The sequence below is a fragment of the Rhinoraja longicauda genome, chromosome 3 (assembly GCF_053455715.1).
Source record: "Rhinoraja longicauda isolate Sanriku21f chromosome 3, sRhiLon1.1, whole genome shotgun sequence".
Taxonomy (NCBI): Eukaryota; Metazoa; Chordata; class Chondrichthyes; order Rajiformes; family Arhynchobatidae; genus Rhinoraja; species Rhinoraja longicauda.
This window is the reverse complement of record NC_135955.1, coordinates 94,307,696-94,326,442: the sequence shown is the minus strand read 5'-3', so window position 1 is coordinate 94,326,442 and position 18,747 is coordinate 94,307,696. Positions and strand designations below refer to the sequence as shown.

The window sequence follows — 18,747 nt, the reverse complement described above, 5'->3', positions numbered from 1 at the left end:
ACAGGAGGGGGAACTACAGGCGACAGCGACACTCGCGCACAGGAGCTGGTCTCTGGAACAAGCTGACAGGTGCAGTAACTACAGGTGGGAACCACCACCACTAACACTTACATTGATCAAACCCTCTCCTTCGACAAACACAGCACAAAGACAGCCTTCTTCCACCTCAAAAACATTGGCCATCCCTCTCCTCCACAGCTGCAGAAACCCTCATCCACCCCTTCATCACCTCCCGTCTGGACTACTGCAACAGCCTCCCTCCTCTATGGCGCACCCTCAAAAATCATCAGTAAACTTCAATACATTCAAAACTCCGCTGCCCGTCTACTCACCCACACCCCGATCCGTGACCATATCACCCCCGTCCTTTACAAACTCCACTGGCTCCCCATCCCCCAGAGAATCCAGTACAAAATCCTCCTCATAACCTACAAAGCCCTCCATAACCTGGCCCCATCCTACCTGACCGACCTCCTCCACAGGCACACTCCCACCTGCACCCTCCGCTCTGCTGCTGCCAATCTCCTATCCCCCCACATCCGGACCAAACTCAGATCCTGGGGGGACAGGGCTTTCTCCATCGCTGCTCCCACCCTAAGGAACTCACTACCCCAAACCGTTAGAGACTCCCCCACACTCACCACATTCAAAACATCACTGAAGTCTCACCTGTTCAGTACTGCCTTCAACCACTGAAGGTCACCTCACCTTCTGTCTCCTTTCTCTGTTCGTTTACTTATTTATCTATTTATTCACTTCCCTATGTTCTCTAAATCCCTGTAAAGCGTCTTTGAGTATATGAAAAGCGTTATATAAATGTAATGCATTATTATTATTATTATTATTACATGATAAGGGAGTAATGTTTAGTGCAAGGTAAAGCCAGCAAAGTCCGATCAAGGATAGTCCGATGGTCACCAATGAGGTAGGTGGTAGCTCAGGACCGCTCTCTGGTTGTGGTAGGATGGTTCAGTTGCCTGATAACAGCCGGGAAGAAACTGTCCCTGAATCTGGAGGTGTGCGTTTTCACACTTCTGTACCTCTTGCCCGATGGGAGAGGGGAGAAGAGGGAGTGGCCGGGGTGAGACTGGTCCTTGATTATGCTGCTGGCCTTGCCGAGGCAGCGTGAGGTGTAGATGGAGTCAATGGAAGGGAGGTAGACACAAAATGCTGGAGTAACTCAGCGGGTCAGGCAGCATCTCTGGAGAAAAGGAATAGATGACGTTTCGGGTCGAGACCCTTCATCAGACCCTATTCACCTGTCCATGTTCTCCAGAGATGCTGCCTGACCCACTGAGTTACTCCATCTTCAGTGTGAATCAGCATCTGCAGTTCCTGCGTACTGACGGTTGAATACTCTTGACTAGTCTCTGTTATCACATCAAAAAAAGGCAAACATCTTCGGACTTCAAAAACATATTTTTAATCAATCGTCGGAACATGTGGAAAAGTGCTGAGACTACAGAACAACGTGAAGGTTTACTTGCAGACTAACAGGTGAAATACAGGTGATACAGAATGAAGGCCACAGACTTAGGGCAACATTTTTGGAGAGCTAGTTCAGTTCTGAGCATTTGAAAACAAGTAACTTCCAAGAGTCGATAAGAGTGTGGTATTCATTGCCACAGGTGGCCGTGGACGCCAAGGCGTTGGGTATTTTTAAGGTGGATAGTGACTGGTTTAGTTTAGAGATACAGTTAGCCTCCTTTTGCTCTGGTACTTTATTTTATTCTTCACATGTTTAAACTATAATGTTTTATTCTTAACGTTTTATCTTTTATTCTTAATTGTTTACTGTATGTTCGTGTTGTTACTTGCGAGCAAAGCACCAAGGCACATTCCTTGTATGTGTACATACTTGGCCAATAAAATGTATTAAATTCAGTTCAATTCAATTCAATTCAACAGGCCCTTCGGCCCACCGAGTCCACACCGAGCAGCGATCCCCGCACATAAACACCATCCCACACACACTAGTGACAATTTACATTTATAATTAACCTTGGCTTGGTATAAATGTAAATTGTCACTAGTGTGTGTAGGATAGTGACCCACGCGACTTTGGAGTGCGGGAGGCAACCAAAAGATCTCGGAGAAAACCCACGCAGTCACATGGTTAAAAACTCCGTACAGACAGCACCCGTAGTCGGGATTGAACCCGGGTCTCTGGCGCTGTGAGGCAGCAACTCTACCTCTGTGCCACCATGCCGCCCTTCAAGGTTCTTGATTAGTAAGAGTGTCAGGGGTTATGGGGAGATGGCAGGAGAATGGGGTTAAAAGGCGAAGATAGATCGGCCATGATTGAATGGCGGAGTAGACTTGATGAGCCGAATGGCATAATTCTGCTCCGAGAACGTATGAACTATAAAACCAAGGAACTGACTTCATTCAAGGACATTTTTCGGTAAGACTACACTGTCGCATTAAGCACACATCTCTGTATTCTCACATTTGTACACTCGTTTAAATGCCATTCAATATGAAAGATAAAATACCCATGTCAGTTTATGTTTTTTCATTTTTGTGCAAAACAAAACACAGCATTAGAATCACTATCATTAGTACAATGATTTAATGTTTTATATTATATTAGTGAGCAAATGGAAAGAAATAAATTATCAGCATTTCTATACATATATAAAAAAAGATTTTTTATAAAATTGTGCCTCAACAAAAAAATATAAATGTCATAGACAAATTTAATATGATTGATTTTCCTTATTAAAATTCATAACAATCTTACTTTTGTGGAATAAAACTAATCTAGTTCATAAATCAAGAATAGAAAATCCTGCTTTTTTTTTCACTGTTAATGGTTCGAGGGTCAACCATTAAGTCCCACAATGTATACAGAGATGGAGAGTTATTATAGGAGTGTCTTAAAAGATTTGCAGTCTTTGTCTGAATCATTATTTATTTGCAGTTATTCCACTCGGTCTACACGGAATATATACGGTACAAACTAACACGGATATAATGTCTCTGCCTCAGAAGGCAGTGGAAGCCAATTCTCTGAATGTATTCAAGAGAGAACTAGATAGAGCTTTTAAGGATAGCGGAGTCAGGGGGTATGGGGAGAAGGCAGGAACGGGGTACTGATTGAGAATGATCAGCCATGATCACATTGAATGGCGGTGCTGGCTCGAAGGGCCGAATTGTCTCCTCCTGCATCCAGCTTGTCCAGCCCTTTTATAATTTTATATACGTTTCTATAAGATCCCCTCTCACCCTTCTAAATTCCAGTGAATACAAGCCCAGTCTTTCCAATCATTCCTCATATGACAGTCCCGCCATTCCAGGGATTAACCTTGTGAATCTAGTGGGAGAGTCTAGGACCAGCAGGGACAGCCTTGGAATAAAATGGCGTGTCTTTAGAATGGTGATGAGGAGGAATTTCTTTCGTCAGAGGGTGGTGAATCTGTGGAGCTCGTTGCCACAGATGGCTATGGAGGCCGTCATTGGGAATTTTTGAAACGGAGATGATGAGGTTCTTGATTAGGAATGGCGTCAGAGGTTATGGGAAGAATGCGGGAGAACCGGGTTGAGGGGGAAAGTTAGATCAGCCGTGATTGAATGGTGGAATAGACTCGATGGGCTGAATAGCCTAATTCCGCTCCTATGTCTGATGATGCTATGGTCTTATAGGAAAGGATTAGACGGATTTGAGTCAAACGCAGGCAGGTGGGACTTGTGCAGATGAGGTATGTTGGTCGGCATGGGTAAGATGGGCCGAAGGGCCTGTTTCCACACTGTACAACTCTATGACTATCAGTGGAAAATGAGATGAAATTCCTCGCATTTTTGGCTCAATTAATTATTTTTCATTCAGTATTCTGCGATTATATTCAGCTGCTCTCATGAAAATAATTCTCTGTCTGATTGTGCCAACTGCAGTAGTGATTAAAAAAATATCTGAAAATGTCCAGAACTGAACTTTACAGAACAAAACATAAATAGATTTGTAATAAATAAACAGGATGCTTCAAAGGTGAAACTCTAAGAATATCATTGTAAATAGTTTTTTACATTTATATACACACGTGCACACACACAAGTAGGGGTGCCAACTATCTCACTCCCAAATAAGGGACAAGGTGACGTCACCGCCCCGCGCCCCACGCGACCTCACCCAGCCAGCGGCCATGTGCTCCCGCTCCACCAATGGTGGCCGCCTGGGCCGGGAGGCGGGCTGCTACGCAACCTCCATTAGGCAGCGCCCAGGCCTCCGGGCCTACGCTGTCTGAACCTACTGTTCGGAAGGTAGGCACAGATTTTAACCAGCATCTGCAGTTTTTTTCCTACTACCCTGTCCGGACCTACACTGTCCGTGTCTACAGCGACCCCCGGGCCTAATACGGGACAAGGGTGGTCCCGTACGGGACAAGCCAATTTAGTCCAAAATACGGGATGTCCCGGCTAATACGGGACAGTTGGCGACCCTACGCCCAAGACATACACACGCTGAAACAATATACTTCATTTAGTTCCACGTTAAATAGTCACAGAATTTCCAGCTTAAAGTTGACCATGTTGGTGGTTCGGTCAAATACAAATGAAGAATGACCTTAGTACTAAAGCAGTGTCGACATGAGAGAGGGAGAGAACACCAGGACAACATCAGGAGGCACAGCCTAAGGTGAATTTTAATTACGCACAATCTTCACAAAAAAACAGGTTAAGTGGACCACTGAGTATGATGAACACAAACAGTCCTCTTTTGGGAACTCAGATGCCCAGGAACAAAGGAATTCATGTTCATAAGTTATAGGAGCAGAATTAGGCCATTCGGCCCATCAGGTCTACTCCACCATTCAAAGATGGCTGATCTATCTCTCCCTCTCAACCCCATTCTCCTGCCTTCTCCCCATAACCCCTGACACCCGTACTAATCAAGAATCTCCCCTGCCTTCTCCCCATAACCCCTGACACCCGTACTAATCAAGAATCTATCTATCTCAGCCTTAAAAATATCCACTGACTTGGCCTCCACAGCCTTCTGTGCAATGAATTCCACAGATTCACCGCCCTCTGACTAAAGAAATTCCTCCTCATTTCCTTTCTAAAGGTACGTCCTTTTATTCTGAGGCTATGGCCTCTGGTCCTGGACTCTCCCACCAATTCATTGTCACAGACGTCTTTGGAGGCCAAGTCATTGGGTATTTTTAAAGCAGAGATAGATAGGTTCTTGCTGAAGAGGCACAAAAAGCTGAAGTAACTCAGTGGGACAGGCAGCATCTCTGAATAGAAGGAATGGGTGACATCTTGTGTTGAGACCATTCAGTCTTCTTGGTTAGTAAGGACATAGGGAGAAGGCAGGTGAATGGGGTTGATTGGGTTAACATATGATGAGCGTTTGTCGGCACTGGGCCTGTACTCACTGGAGTTTAGAAGGATGAGGGGGGAAACCTCGTTGAAACGTACAGAATAGTGAAAGGCCTGGATAGAGTGGATGTGGAGAGGATGTTTCCACTAGTGGGAGAGTCTAGGACCAGAGGGCACAGCCTCAGAATAAAAGGACGTACCTTTTGAAAGGAGATGAGGAGGAATTTCTTTAGCCAGAGGGTGGTGAATCCGTGGAATTCATTGCCACAAAATGGCTCTGGAGGTCGTCGTTGGATATTTTTAAGGCGGATTCTTGATTAGTACGTGTGTCAGGGGTTATGGGGAGAAGGCAGGAGAATGGGGTTGAGAGGGAAAGATTGATCAGCCATGATTGAATTGTAGAATTCTTGCTATTGAGGGCGTGCAGCGTACGTTTACTAGGTTAATTCCCGGAATGGCGGGACTGTCATATGTTGAAAGACTGGAGCGACTAGGCTTGTATACACTGGAATTTAGAAGGATGAGAGGGGATCTTATCGAAACGTATAAGATTATTAAGGGGTTGGACACTTTAGAGGCAGGAAAAATGTTCCCAATGTTGGGAGAGTCCAGAACCAGGGGCCACAGTTTAAGAATAAGGGGTAGGCCATTTAGAACGGAGATGAGGAAAAACTTTTTCAGTCAGAGAGTTGTGAATCTGTGGAATTCTCTGCCTCAGAAGGCAGTGGAGGCCAATTCACTGAATGCATTCAAGAGAGAGCTAGATAGAGCTCTTAAGGATAGCGGAGTCAGGGGGTATGGGGAGAAGGCAGGAACGGGGTACTGATTGAGAATGATCAGCCCTAATTACATTGAATGGCGGTGCTGGCTCGAAGGCCCTGAATGGCCTCCTCCTGCCTATTGTCTATTGTCTAGAGTTGACTTGATGGGCCGAATGGTCTAATTCTGCTCCTAATGTTTTATGGAGATTACAGAGTGGTGAACACTGCCCGGTCTATCGCCAGCAGCTGTTTTATCTCCATCTGCATGCAGTGTAGGGAAAAGAGAGTAAAATAGCAATTGTTTCCCTTAGCAACCGGCTGGCCACTAATGGACAAGCAAACTGAAGAAACCCATCTACAGCCGCAGCCTGACAACAACCAGAGGGACAGTGATTGCTGCCCTGCTTGGGGATTGAGAATGATCAGCCATGATCACATTGAATGGTGGTCCTGGCTCGAAGGACCGAATGGCCTACTCCTGCACCTATTGTCTATAAGAGAGCAAAGGTACTGACCTCCCCACCATCGGAGGGATCTAGAGAGTCGCTGCCTCAAAAAGGCAGCCAGCATCGTCAGAGACCCACACCACCCAGGCCACACTCATCTCACACCTGCCATCGGGAAGAAGGTGCAGGAACCTGAAAATTGTAACGTCCAGGTTCAGGAACAGCATCGTCCCTACAACCATTGAACACTACACAACACTAACCCCAAATATGGCCTGTCTTTGGTGAACTGACGAGTTTTGCCTTTTGGTACTGTTATAGGGGTTTAGTTTAGTTTAGTTTAGAGATACAGCGCGGAAACAGGCCCTTTCGGCCCACCGGGTCCGCACCGACCAGCGATCCCCACACACTAACACTATCCTACACATACTAGGGACAATTTTTACATTTGCCAAGCCAATTGACCTACAAACCTGCACGTCTTTGGAGTGTGGGAGGAACGGAGATCTCGGAGGAAACCCACGCAGGTCACGGGGAGAACGTACAAACTGGTTGCTGGTTTGCATTGAAGATAGACACAAAATGCTGGAGTAACTCAGCGGGACAGGCAGCATCTCTGGAGAAATTGAATAAGTGATATTTTGGGTCATCAGAAGGGGAAACTAGAGATATGAAGAGGTACAAAGGGGTGATCTTATAAAGGTGTGTAAAATAATGAGAGGAATAGATTGGGTAGACGCACAGAGTCTCCTTGCCCAGAGTAGGGGAATCGAGAACCAGAGGACATCGTTTTAAGGGGGGAAAAGAGTTAATAGGAACCTGAGGGGTATCTTTTCCTCACAGAGGGTGGTGGGTGTATGGAACGAGCTGCCGGAGGAGGTAGTTGAGGTAGGGACTATCACAAAGTTTAAAAAACATTTGGACAGATTTGTGGATCGGAAATGTTTAGAGGGATATGGGCCAAACGCAGGCAGGCGGGACTAGTGTAGACGGCTCATGTTGGTCAGCCTGGCCAATTTGGGCTGAACGGCCTGTTTCTACGCTGTGTGACTCTGTGGCTCTCGAACAGCCTCATACCTAGGGGTGCCAACAATCTCACTCCTAAATAAGGGACAAGGTGATGTCACCGCCCCGTGCCCCACGTGACCTCACCTAGCCAGCGGCCACGTGTTCCCGCTCCACCAATGGCGGCCACCCGGGCCGAGAGGCGGATTGCTACGCATTCTCCGCTGGGCGGCGCCCGGGCCTTTCGGGCCTACACTGTCCGGGCCTACAGTGTCCGGGCCTACACTGTTCGGGCCTACAGTGTCCGGGCCAACACTGTCTGGGCCAACACTGTCTGGGCCTACAGTGCCCCCTGGGCCTAATACGGGACAAGGGCGATCCCGTGCAGGATAAACCAATTTAGCCCAAAGTACGGGATGTCCCGGCTAATACGGGACAGTTGGCAACACTACACACACCCCTTGTACAAAAATAACCCATGGCTCACAGCTCACAGCTCACAATAGCAGTGTAGAAACAAGGAACTGCAGATGCTGGTTTAACAAGGAAAGGCACAAAGTGCTGGAGTATCTCAACGGGTCAGACAGCATCTGTGGAGAACATGGATTGGTGACATTTCGGGTTGGGACCCTTCTCCTGATCTGAAATGTCACCGATCCATGTTCCCCAGGGTTGCTACTTGACCTGGTGGCACACGATCACAGTCTAATCTTATACAAACATGACAAAGCCAAACATAAAATATCTTCTGTTGACTGGGAGAGGTGAAGGGAGGGCAACTAAGCAGAGGTTGGGGGGGGGAATTTTTCTTCCAAAATCTAGCGCTGTTCAACAGAATACAGTTTTTCCATACCGTCTCCATTCTCATTCCTTTCTTCACTCCAAACATTACACACGAACTGTACAAAATGAGCACAAACGCTTTAGAATTATACCACAGCTCCACCACTGATTTTCCAGCGTCCTTGGTTCCAGAGTCTTTCGGGATTATCCGTGTTGCCGGACCGACAGTTCGCGGCCTCCGAGAGGAGTCCCATCGGTGCCGGAACGTTCCGCCTAGGCCGCCGAGGGAGGGACCGAGATACCGGAACGTTCTGGGAAGTCGGGATATGGGAACGGATCTGCCGGCTCTGGCCGTTCCAGAGTCCCGGCCGCAGGGAGGCAGATTCCACCCGCCGATCGGCCTCGGAAGTCCCGATGAGGTCAGGATCAGCCGCCTCTCCTGGCCTGGGCGCCACGTTTTCGGATTTCCAGCGCGCGCTCATAATTTTGTCCGGATTAAAGGAGGTGGCCTTGTTTTTTTTTCTGTCACAGAAAAAAAAACCTTCTCTTTTTACTTACAGAGGTATTCAATTGCAATGAATTTACAAATGTTTTACACCTATCACGTTAGAACGCTGGGAAAGACTTTTAGCCAGCTTATCAAAATCCGCTAAAATGTTGAAGAATACTTGGTAATCCGAACAATAATCTCATCAGACATCATCGGCAGGTAGGGACGGAACACTGATCTTTGTTCTCGTGAAGAACGCCATCTTCTCCCTGCAATTAACAAGCGAAACAATTGTTGAATTTGTCCGGGCAACTGTGGGGACAATATTATTGTACGGGTGTGTGAGGCATGGACACTCACAAAGAAACATAGAAAATAGGTGAAGGAGGAGGCCATTTGGCCCTTCGAGCCAGCACCGCCATTCATTGTGATCATGGCTGATCGTCCACAATCAATAACCCGTGCCTGCCTTCTCCCCATATCCCTTGATTCCACTAACCCTAGAGCTCTATCTAACTCTCTCTTAAATACATCCAGTGATTTGGCCTCCACTGCCTTCTGTGGCAGAGAATTCCACAAACTCACAACTCTCTGGGTGAAAAAGTTCCTTCTCACCTCAGTTTTAAATGGCCTCCCCTTTATTCTTAGACTGTGGCCCCTGGTTCTGGACACCCCCAACATTGGGAACATTTTTCCTGCATCTAGCTTGTCCAGTCCTTTTATAATTTTATATGTTTCTATAAGATATAAAATATAAAATTAACATGTAAAATTAATTTCGAGCACTGTCCAAGTCTCTCGGTGGGGTCTACACCCGAATGCTCAGACAAGTACAAAATGTCAGGTGGAGGGCCCACACCACCAAGGCCCAGCTCTACGGGGAGATTCCACCTCTGACCGAGAAGATCAGGTGGAGAAGGATGAGGCTCGCTGGTTGTTGCCACCGCCGTCCAGAAACACCAGCAAACAAGGTTGTGCTGTGGGAACCCACCCATGGAAGACGGAACCCGGGCCCACCAAACAAGACCATGCTGGAGACGTTGATGGAAGACGCGTACGTAGAGACAAAAGGGGAGCTGGCCAGCTGTACGGTGGACAGAGATATGTGGGGCGTCCATCACCGTGCCCGTCGCAAACCAGCGCCACTGGGTCATAGAAACATAGAAAATAGGTGCAGGAATAGGCCATTCGGCCCTTCGAGCCTGTACCGCCATTCACTATGATCATGGCTGACCATCCAGCTCAGTAACCTGTACCTGCCTTCTCTCCATACCCCCTGATCCCTTTAGCCACAAGGGCCACATCTAACTCCCTCTTAAATATAGCCAATGAACTGGCCTCATCTACCTTCTGTGGCAGAGAATTCCACAGACTCACCACAGACTCGCTAATGTTCTCAACAATTTTAAATTTAAAAAAAAATTAAATAAGTTCTAGGAGCAGAATTAGACCATTCGGCCCAGCAAGTCTATAGACAATAGACAATAGGTGCAGGAGAAGGCCATTCGGCCCTTCGAGCCAGCACCGCCATTCAATGTGATCATGGCTGATCATTCTCAATCAGTACCCCGTTCCTGCCTTCTCCCCATACCCCCTGACTCCACTATCCTTAAGAGCTCTATCTAGCTCTCTCTTGAATGCGTTCAGAGAATTGGCCTCCACTGCCTTCTGAGGTAGAGAATTCCACAGATTCACAACTCTCTGACTGAAAAAGTTTTTCCTCATCTCAGTTCTAAATGGCCTACCCCTTATTCTTAAACTGTGGCCCTTTGTTCTGAACTCCCCCAACATTGGGAACATGTTTCCTGCCTCTACTACACCATTCAATCGTGGCTGATCTATCTCTCACTCCTAACCCCATTCTCCTGCCTGCTCCCCATAACCCCTGACACCCGCACTAATCAAGAATCTATCTATCCATCTCTGCCGTAAAAATATCCGCTGACTTGGCCTCCACAGCCTTCTGTGGCAAAGAATCCCACAGATTCACCACCCTCTGACTAAAGAAATTCCTCCTCATCTCCTTCCTAAAGGAACGTCCTTTTATTCTGAGGCTGTGACCTCTGGTCCTAGACTCTCCCACCAGTGGAAACATCCTCTCCACATCCACCCTCTCCAGGTTTAGGGTAGGGGCAAGGTGGAGACGCACCTGAACGTGTGGACTTGCAGCGGCTCCTTGTGACTCTGTTCGCGGAGTTTGCACACCTCTTTCGTTGCCTGCCTCATCATCTTCCCAATCTTCCACTCCTTCCTCTGGTCTTCTTTACTCTGGTCAGACTGAGGCAATCACATTCATTGCACAGTTCAGATTCAGTACAGTTTATTGTCGCGTGCACCGAGGTGCAGTGAAAAGCTTTTGTCGCGTGCTAACCGGTCAGTGGAAAGACAGAAAGCCCAGTGAAAAAGTTGTGTAGGAAAATAACTGCAGATGCTGGTACAAATCGAAGGTATCACAAAATGCTGGAGCAAAACTCAGCAATAGACAATAGGTGCAGATTTAGAGATACAGCACGGAAACAGGCCCTTCGGCCCACCGAGTCCGCGCTGCCCAGCGATCCCCGCACACTAACACTATCCTACACACACTAGGGACAATTTTTACATTTACCCAGTCAATTAACCTACATACCTGTACGTCTTTGGAGTGTGGGAGGAAACCGAAGATCTCAGAGAAAACCCACGCTTGTCACGGGGAGAACGTACAAACTCCGTCCAGACGGCGCCCGTAGTCAGGACCGAACCTTAGTCTCCGGCGCTGCATTCGCTGTAAGGCAGCAACTCAACCGCTGCGCCACCGTGCCGCCCACCAGGTCAGGCAGCATCTCGGAGAGAGGGAATGGGTGACGTTTCGGGTCTGAAGAAGGGTCTCGACCCAAAACGTCACCCATTCCCTCTCTCCTAGATGCTGCCTGACCCGCTGAGTTACTCCAGCATTTTGTGATACCTAACGAGTAAAAAATGCCATTGTTCTGTTTCGGTACCAATGACAATAACACACACTTGACCATTCAGTTCAGTTCCGTTTGTTGTCAAGTGCACCGAGGTACAGTGAAAAGCTTTTGTTGCGTGCTAACCAGCCAGCGGAAAGACAAGTGTGTAGGGTAAAAAAACTGCAGATGCTGGTTAAAATCGAAGATAGACACAAAATGCTGGAGTAACTCAGCGGGTCAGGCAGCACCTTGGCGGGAGAGAACGACCCGAAACGTCACCCATTCCTTCTTCCCCGAGATGCTGCCTGACCCGCTGAGTTACTCCAGCATTTTGTGTCTACCAGTGGAAAGACAATACATGTTTACAATCGGTCCATCCACAGTGTTGCAGATACAGGATTAAGGGAATAACGTGAGTAACGTTTATAGGTGCAGGAGGAGGCCATTCGGCCCTTCGAGCCAGCACCGCCATTCAATGTGACCATGGCTGATCATTCTCAATCAGTACCCTGTTCCTGCCCTCTCCCCATACCCCCTGACTCCACTATCCTTAAGAGCTCTATCTAGCTCTCTCTTGAAAGCATCCAGAGAATTGGCCTCCACTGCCTTCTGAGGCAGAGAATTCCACAGATTTTCAACTCTCTGACTAAAAAAGTTTTTGTTTTTTTATGTTTAGTGCAAGATAAAGCCAGTAAAGATAGCCCACGAGGGTCTCCTTGACTATTAGAACATGAAATTTTACGGCACGTTCAGTTCAGTTCAGTTTATTGTCCCCTGTACCGAGGTACAGTGAAAAGCTTTTGTTGCGTGCTAACCAGTCAGAGGAAAGACAATGTTCACCACTGGATTTTGAAACAACATGCTCGAACAAAAGGTTAATCAGGGCTTGTAGATTAATACATCTTCGCAGGCATGAAGGGTCTAGACCCAAAACATCACCTATTCTTTTTCTCCCGAGATGCTGCCTGACCCACTGTATCGTCAAGTATTAACCATGTACTGTCTTTCGGCTGACTGATTAGCACACAACAAAACCTTTTCACTGAACTTTTCACTGTCCACACGACAATAAACGAAACTGAACTAAATCACTGAGTTACTCCAATACTTTGTGTGCCTCTAAATTAAACTAAACTGAACTAAACTGAGTAGGAATAAAATTGCAGATGCTGGTTTAAATCGAAGGTAGACACAAAATGCTGGAGTAACTCAGCGGGTCAGGCAGCATCTCGGGAGAGATGGAATTTAGAAGATTGAGGGGGGATGTTATAGAAACTTACAAAATTCTTAAGGGGTTGGACAGGCTAGATGCAGGAAGATTGTTCCCGATGTTGGGGAAGTCCAGAACCAGGGGTCACAGCTTAAGGATAAGGGGGAAGTCTTTTAGGACCGAGATGAGAACGTTTTTTTTCACACAGAGAGTGGTGAATCTGTGGAATTCTCTGCCACGGAAGGTAGTTGAGGCCAGTTCATTGGCTATATTTAAGAGGGAGTTAGATGTGGCCTTTGTGGCTAAAGGGATCAGGGGGTATGGAGAGAAGGCAGGTACGGGATACTGAGTTGGATGATCAGCCATGATCATATTGAATGGCGGTGCAGGCTCGAAGGGCCGAATGGCCTACTCCTGCACCTATTTTCTATGTTTCTATGGAATGGGTGACGTTTCGGGTCGAGACCCTTCTTCAGACTGATGTCAGGGGAGGGGGGGGGGGGGGGGGGCGGGACAAAGAAAGAAACTAAACTGAACTGTTCCTGTGTTGTATTGTTCTGTGTTCTGTGTTTGTGATCCTTTTGTGTGAAGTAGTATCTGCAGTTCCTTGTTTAGTTTAGTTTAGTTTATTGACACGTGTACCCGAGATAGAGCGAAAAGCTTTACGATACGATAGAACTTTATTTATCCCAACAGTCACTTAGAAGGATGAAAGGGGATATTATAGAGACGTATAAAATTATAAAAGGACTGGACAAGCTAGATGCAGGAAAAATGTTCCCAATGTTGGGGGAGTCCAGAACCAAGGGCCACACAGTCTAAGAATAAAGGGGAGGCCATTTAAAACTGAGGTGAGAAGAATCGTTTTCACCCAGAGTTGTGAATTTGTGGAATTCTCTGCCACAGAGGGCAGTGGAGGCCGATTCACTGGATGAATTTAAAAGAGAGTTAGATAGAGCTCTAGGGGCTAGCGGAATCAAGGGATATGGGGAGAAGGCAGGCACGGGTTACTGATTGTGGACGATCAACCATGATCACAATGAATGGGGTTCCTTGTTTCTCCATCCTACAGCGGGATATATGGGCGTCATGGTGGCGCAGCTGTAGAGTTGCTGCCTTACAGCGCTTGCAGCGCCAGAGACCCAGGTTCTGTCCTGACTACGGGCGCCGTCTGTACGGAGTTTGTACGTTCTCCCCGTGACCTGCGTGGGTTTTCTCTGAGATCTTCGGTTTCCTCCCACACTCCAAAGACGTTGCAGGTTTGTAGGTTAATTGGCTTGGTGTAAGTGTAAATTGTCCCTAGTGTGTGTGGGATAGTGTTAGTGTGCGGGGATCGCTGGTCGGCGCGGACTCGGTGGGCTGAAGGGCCTGTTTCCGCGCTATATCTCTAAAACCAAAAACAATAAAATAAATGCATACCAGTTTCTCTGCTTGTTGTAGAAGCTTCTGGAACCTTCCGTCCTCCAGCGCCCAGGCGGGTAGCTTGGTCCCCCCCTTCGCTTTCACCTCCTCCAACTGGGTCTGCAGTTCCCTGAGCCGCCGTAGATCCTCGTTCAGTCGCCACTGCCGCGTTAGCGAGGCTTGGAGGTCCAGCTCCAGGTCCAGGGAGGTGCGGACCGGAGGCTCGGCCATCCTCCTCACCAGGGGCTGGCACAGAGGCTGTGGCACAACGTCAGAGTTACGTCAAGCAACGCATCTCAGGTGGGAATCTACCCCCTCTCCCCTTCCCCCATCCCTTTCCACCTGCACAGGGACTATCTCAACGTTTAAGCAGGGACTATCTCAACGTTTATAGACAATAGACAATAGGTGCAGGAGGAGGCCATTCGGCCCTTCGAGCCAGCACCCCCATTCAATGTGATCATGGCTGATCATTCTCAATCAGTACCCCGTTCCTGCCTTCTCCCCATACCCCCTGTTTAAACAGGCACTATCACAACGTTTAAACAGGGACTATCGAAACATTTAAGCAGGGACTATCTCAACGTTTAAACAAGGACTATCTCAACGTTTAAGCAGGGACTATCACAATGTTTAAGCAGGGACTATCACAGGGGGGGAGAGGTGGGGGAATGGGGGGGAGAGGGGAGGGGGGAGTGGGGGGAGAGGGGAGTGGGGGTGGGAGAGGGGAGGGGGGAGTGGGGGGGAGAGGGGAGTGGGAGAGGGGAGGGGGGGATGAGAGGAGAGGGGGGAGTGGGGGGGAGAGGGATGTGGGGGGTGGGAGAGGGAGAAAGAGGGTGCTGCACCAATGCAGGAGAGGTTTGGGCCCAACGGGTCAACTTGGTCTAGTATAACAATAAAACACTCAGTAATACACTGGTCCCCAAGAAGGTTCTCAATGCTCTGCTCCATGTAATGGTTCACAAAGCATTGCCCAGACTTACCCTTTTAACTCTCAGACTCCGTCGCTGCTTGGCGTTGCGTACAAAAGGCGATCTTCTGGCCAACGTCGAGCTGTCACTGTCACTGCGGTTCAACTATTGATAAAGAGAAACAAGAACGGATTAAAGTTCAATCGAAGATCGCATCCGCCGTGAACATCATCCGCAGGGCGGCACGGTGGTGCAGCGATAGAGTCGCTGCCTCACATCGCCAGAGACCCGGGTTCCATCCCGACTACGGGTGCTGTCTGTACGGAGTTTGTACGTTCTCCCCGTGACCTGCGTGGGTTTTGTCCGGGCGCTCCGGTTTCCTCCCACACTCCAAAGACGTGCAGGTTTGTTGGTTAATTGGCTTCGGTAATTAAAATTTATCCCTGGTGGTGGTTTGGATAGAGCTATTGTACCGGGCGATCGCCGGTCGGTGTGGACTCGGTGGGTTGAAGGGTCAGTTTCTACAATGAAGTCTGATTAAAGAGAGTCTGGGGGTCTCCAATGAGGTGGGTAGATAGTAGGAATCAAAAAACATCAGCTGCTGGTTTAATTCGAAGGTAGACACAAAATGTTGGAGTAACTCAGCGGGTCAGGAAGCATCCCGGGAGAGAAGAGTCTCGACCCGAAACGTCACCCATTCCTTCTCTCCCGAGATGCTGCCTGTCCCGCTGAGTTACTCCATCTTTTTGTGTCTACATTCGATTTAAACCAGCAGCTGCAGTTTTATTCCTCCAGCGGCAAGATTATATATGATTACAATCGATCCAGTCACAGTGTATAGATTTACAGTGCATCGAGACCCTTCATCAGTTCAGTTTAGTCCATTGTCTCGTGTACCGAGGTACAGTGAAAAGCTTTTGTTGCGTGCTAACCAGTCAGCGGAAAGACAGTACATGATTGCAATCGAACCGTACAGATACATGATAAGGGAATGACGTTTAGTGCAAGGTAAAGCCAGCAAAGTCTGATCAAGGATAGTCCGAGGGTCACCAATGAGGTAGATGGTAGTTCAGCACTGCTCTCTGGTTGTGGTAGGGTGGTTCAGTTTAGAGATACAGCGCGGAAACAGGCCCTTCGGCCCACCGGGTCCGCGCCGACCAGCGATCCCGGCACACTAACACTATCCTACACCCACTAGGGACAATTGTTACATTTACCAACCAATTAACCTACAAACCTGTACGTCTTTGGAGTGTGGGAGGAAACCGAAGATCTCGGAGAAAACCCATGCAGGTCACGGGGAGAACGTACAAACTCCGTACAGACAGCTCCCGTAGTCGGGATCGAACCCGGGTCTCTGACGCTGCATTCGCTGTAAGGCGGCAACTCTACCGCTGCGCCACCGTGACCGCCCTAACAGTTGCATGATAACAGCTGGGAAGGGCGGCATGGTGGCGCAGCGGTAGAGTTGCTGCCTTACAGCGAATGCAGTGCCGGAGACTCAGGTTTGATCCTGACTACGGGCGCCGTCTGTACGTAGTTAATACGTTCTCCCCGTGACCTGCGTGGGTTTTCTCCGAGATCTTCGGTTTCCTCCCACACTCCAAAGACGTACAGGTTTGTAGGTTAATTGACTGGGTAAAATGTAAAAAATTGTCCCTAGTGGGTGTAGGATAGTGTTAGTGTGCGGGGATCGCTGGTCGGCGCGGACACGGTGGGCCGAAGGGACTGTTTCTGTGCTGTATCTCTGTATCTCTAAACAATCTAAAGAAACTGTCCCTGAATCTGGAGGTGTGCGTTTACACACTTCTGCACCTCTTGCCTGATAGGGGAGGGGAAAGGAGAGGGGGTGGGGGGGGTGGCCTGGGTGAGACTGTGCATGGACTGAGTTCTAGATTTGCTGACAGTGCATTAATGGGGAATCTCGTACCCTGCAGATAGACAGTGCATTAATGGAGCACTTTAACTCCCCCTCCCATTCCCAGTCTGACCTCTCTGTCATGGGCCTCCTCCAGTGCCATAGTGAGGCCCCCCGGAAATTGGAGGAGCAGCACCTCATATTTCGCCTGGGCAGCTTGCGGCCCGGGGGTATGAACGTCGACTTCTCCAACTTCAGATAGCTCCTCTGTCCCTCCCTTCCCCTCCTCCTTCCCAGATCTCCCTCTATCTTCCTGTCTCCACCTATATCCTTCCTTTGTCCCACCCCCGATAATCAGTCTGAAGAAGGGTCTCGACCCGAAACGTCACCCATTCCTTCTCTCCTGAGATGCTGCCTGACCTGCTGAGTTACTCCAGCATTTTGTGAATAAATCGATTTGTACCAGCATCTGCAGTTATTTTCTTATAGTGCATTAATGGAGAATATCTCACCCTGCAGATAGACAGTGCATTAATGGGGAATCTCGTACCCTGAAGATAGACAGTGCATTAATGGGGAATATCTCACCCTGCAGATATTTGCTGACAGTGCATTAATGGAGAATATCTCACCCTGCAGATAGACAGTGCATTAATGGAGAAACCCTGCAGATAGACAGTGCATGAATGGGGAATCTCTCACCCTGCAGATATACTGGTTTCTTGCCCCTGGGGAGAAGGTCTGTGATCTCACGATCATGCTGCTCCTCACGATGCTGTTCTGCTGGTGGCCCAGGCTGGCCCTGTCCCTGGTACGGACAGATGCGTACCCCACCGCAGAGTCATCCGTGTTCATCCCCTTGTCCACCTGCACACAGTGGGGGCAAACATCCTCTCAGGTACATGATATTTCTGTGTATGTAGGTGTATATGTATAGGCAGACACAAAATGCTGGAGTAACTCAGCGGGTCAGGCAGCATCTCGGGAGAGAAGGAATGGCTGACGTTTCGGGTCTCGACCATTCTTCAGACCAATCAGTCTGAAGAAGGGTCTCGACCCGAAACGTCACCCATTCCTTCTCTCCCGAGATGCTGCCTGACCCGCTAAGTTACTCCAGCATTTTGTGTCTACCTTCGATTTTAACCAGCATCTGCAGTTTTTTCCTACACATCCTGTGTGTATATATATATATATGCATGTGTGTGTGTGTGTGCATGCGTGTGTATGTATGTATATATATGTATACATGAACACACACAAACATGCACATACACATGCAGACCCACACATACCAATGCAAAGACACAGATTCACACACACACACACACATACACATCTGTGTGGCTTTGCTTGTGAATGTGTGGGTCTGCATGTGTATGTGCATGTGTGTGTGTGTATGTTCATGTGTGTCTATATGTCTGTGTATACACATGTGTATACATGTCTGTGCATGTGTCTTTCTCTCTCTCTGTGCATGTGTGCATGCATATATATGTGTGTGTGTGCCTATGTGTGTTTGTGTACATGCATGCGTGTGTCTGTGTGTGTACACATGGTTGTTTGTGTGTATGTATGCATGGGTGCATGTATGTCTGTGTGTGTGTGTACACGTGTGTTTGTGTGTGTGCAT

The 18,747-nt window shown here is 48.2% G+C and overlaps 1 protein-coding gene across 1 annotated transcript in view; it reads right to left on the bottom strand.

The window, feature by feature from the left end:
• Positions 1 to 9,009: 9,009 nt before the first annotated feature.
• LOC144592273 (protein WWC2-like) overlaps positions 9,010 to 18,747 on the bottom strand; it is a 92,412-nt gene continuing 82,674 nt past the window's right edge. Inside the window, exons 19-23 of the mRNA XM_078396802.1 lie at positions 17,820 to 17,984; positions 15,332 to 15,424; positions 14,367 to 14,606; positions 10,957 to 11,084; positions 9,010 to 9,076 (exon numbers count right to left, since the gene is read on the bottom strand). Of these exons, the coding sequence (XP_078252928.1) occupies positions 9,010 to 9,076; positions 10,957 to 11,084; positions 14,367 to 14,606; positions 15,332 to 15,424; positions 17,820 to 17,984 (693 nt within the window). The remainder of the gene's footprint in view (positions 9,077 to 10,956; positions 11,085 to 14,366; positions 14,607 to 15,331; positions 15,425 to 17,819; positions 17,985 to 18,747) is intronic.